The following is a 2656-nucleotide window of genomic DNA, read 5'->3' as shown; positions in this document are numbered from 1 at the left end:
AAAAAAAAAAAGCTAAAGATTAACCCATAATTTTTAAAGATTTGTTATTTTTTAAATGATAATCTTTGAAATTACAGTTAGAGATTAAAATATATTTAATTCCTAGATAAACAAATGAAATGAGGGATATCCTACACTTGGATCTTTCATGATTTGGCATTTTCATCCACCAAAGAGGTAGATAAACCAAACTCAATGAAACTACTTCCACATGGGGACTTCTGTGTAAATTCATTCGAATACAAAACAGAAGTTAGTGGACTGGACCTCAAGTTTAGTGCTCTTTAAGCTTTATTGCTTAAAGAACTCTGGTTCTTTTGGTCTTTTTGTGAGCCCACATCATTTCCCTGTGTATCAGAAGAATTCTTTGGAGATGCACTTGGTCCAGAGGAAAATGTAAAAGCAAAGAACTATATGTAATAAGGTTCCTGGATCCTAGGTCGGCTCTCTACTCATTCAAGGTGTGAACAAATTACCTACACTCCCGGGTGCCAGTTTCCATGATACTCATCTGTCTTGTAAACCCAAAGTATGTAAGAAAAGCACTTTGAAAAGTTCAAGTAACATACAAAAGAGTGATATTAATAATATACAACTTCAAAGTTATATAAAAGTATTTTTGATAGTATATTTGTATATATTGAAGTACAGTGAATATGTATTTGATTGGTGATCATATACAAAACGATAATTTGTAAATTGTTCACTGCGTGAAGTAATCAGGCAGAATACAGCTTTCTTTCCTTTAAATATTCCACTTAACTTTCTCTAACTTCTCATAATATATTTTAATTTCTAACTGTTGAGTTATATGTTTTCAATATTAGGTCTAGCTCTATTTTAAGACATTAGATGTCAACCACCAAGCTACCTTAAAATTGTGTTCAAAAACTGACAGTCTATTGTTTTACTTTCAATAAATGATTTTTGCTTTATGAACAGAAATAATTTACAACTGGAGAGGACCTTCTGGATTATCTAAGGCAACTCATTTTGTAGATAAGGTGGCTAAGGATCCCTTCTTCATATTATTCTATTTTATAATTATGTTTATTAACATAAGCCACCTCAAATCCTTTTGAAAGTAGATGAGAAAAATTCCTAAATTAACAAAACTCCACAGAGAACTAAACCCCAAATTAAGTAACTTGTCTGCCTGTGAACTGGGAAGCAGAACTCTGACTTGCTGTCCAGTTTTCCTTTCATGTCACCATGCCACCTCAAGTAGAGAAAATTACTTTTTCCCTAAGGTTGAATAGTATCATTTAAGAAAAGCACACAAAAATCAAAATGTGGGATGTGAACAAAATTTTCAAATTGCCTTCTGGAAAACCTCTGGAAATATTCAGGTGATCTAAAAATTATTTACTTTTACACTGTATAAAATTCTACTTTTATAACAGACAGTTCCCGCAAAATGCAAACATTATGAAACCACTTTAGAAAACAAGGCAAGTTGCTTGGATTTCAAAGAGCATGAATATTATTGAGGTGGGGGCATTCACAAATACACTGCCTATTCCAGATGATTGTGAGAAGTGAGTGAGTAACATGCGATTAGACACTGGCTAGTCTCTGCCAAGACCCCAGGGAGGAGAACGTAACATACCTGAAGAGCATACCATGATCTTTCCCTATGACTTCCATAAATGCAAAGACTAAAGATGGTGGCAGAAGGCTGGCAGGACGAGGGCATCTCTGTGATCTCACATACCTGAATTTTGTGCAGGGCACGGCTGGCAAGGCTCCCCAAATGCATACTCGGTGTTGGCACAACAGCATTCAGATTTAGTAACAGCACCAAACAAGGGTTTGACACACTGGCCTCTCTTGTATCCACCATAGCATGTGCTCCGCATGTGTGTGTCTAAACAGGAAGAAGCATCTGTCATCACGCTGTCACTTCAAATGGATGACAGCCCCCAGGTCAAAGTTGAAGCTGGCTGTATTTATCCATTATCCCTATTCTAACTCACAGAGAATGCCTCTGTATTAGGGCTCAACAGAAAGAAAAAAACAAAAGATTTGGCTCCCAAGCATTGGAAACCAATGGCCAGACTGTCTAGGGATTATCATGGTTTACCAAACTGTGAGGCCCTTAAGTGCTGGGATTTTCTCTCATTCATTTTTATCTTCCCAGGGCTTGTACAGAGCAGGCATTTAATGTTGAATGAATAATGGATGAATGTTGAGTCTTGTACTGTGATAAGTAAGATTTTTATTAGAAATGTGGCCTACCGCCAAGTAAACATGCAATAACTGAATGCCTGAATTAGGTGTATTTTCCAAAAAGGAGAAAGTTTAATCTGTGAAAGATTCATTATATAAATCTACAGATGTTGGTCAACTAACCAGTGTTATCTTTACCACTGGAGGAGAGTTTTCAGCTATGCCCAATACTTTCCCAATTCAAAGGGTTTACTGAATGCTTTTCTTAAAAATAATTTGGGTAAAATTTGTATCTATTTCTCAACAAGTCTCATACTTCTTATGAAGCCACATACAACTACTATCATATATGTTTCTGAATTATCCATGTTCTCCTTTGCATTCTATACTTCCCTCAGACACTTGATTCTCTATTAAAATGTTCACCGTGAGATAATAAACAGGACAATTTCTTTCTTTTTTTTTTTTTTTTTTTTTTTTTTTTTTT

General features: G+C 35.2%; 1 protein-coding gene across 1 annotated transcript in view; it reads right to left on the bottom strand.

Annotated features, from left to right (window-relative positions):
• Nucleotides 1-2656, bottom strand: part of FBN1 (fibrillin 1) — a 252128-nt gene that overhangs the window by 98993 nt on the left and 150479 nt on the right. The window contains exon 16 of the mRNA XM_008568659.1: nt 1715-1867. Coding sequence (XP_008566881.1) covers nt 1715-1867 — 153 coding nt within the window. The remainder of the gene's footprint in view (nt 1-1714; nt 1868-2656) is intronic.

This window comes from Galeopterus variegatus, unplaced genomic scaffold (genome assembly GCF_000696425.1).
Source record: "Galeopterus variegatus unplaced genomic scaffold, G_variegatus-3.0.2 Scaffold429, whole genome shotgun sequence".
Classification (NCBI taxonomy): domain Eukaryota; kingdom Metazoa; phylum Chordata; class Mammalia; order Dermoptera; family Cynocephalidae; genus Galeopterus; species Galeopterus variegatus.
The sequence above is the reverse complement of the archived record's forward strand: the minus strand, read 5'-3'. Positions and strand labels throughout refer to the sequence as shown.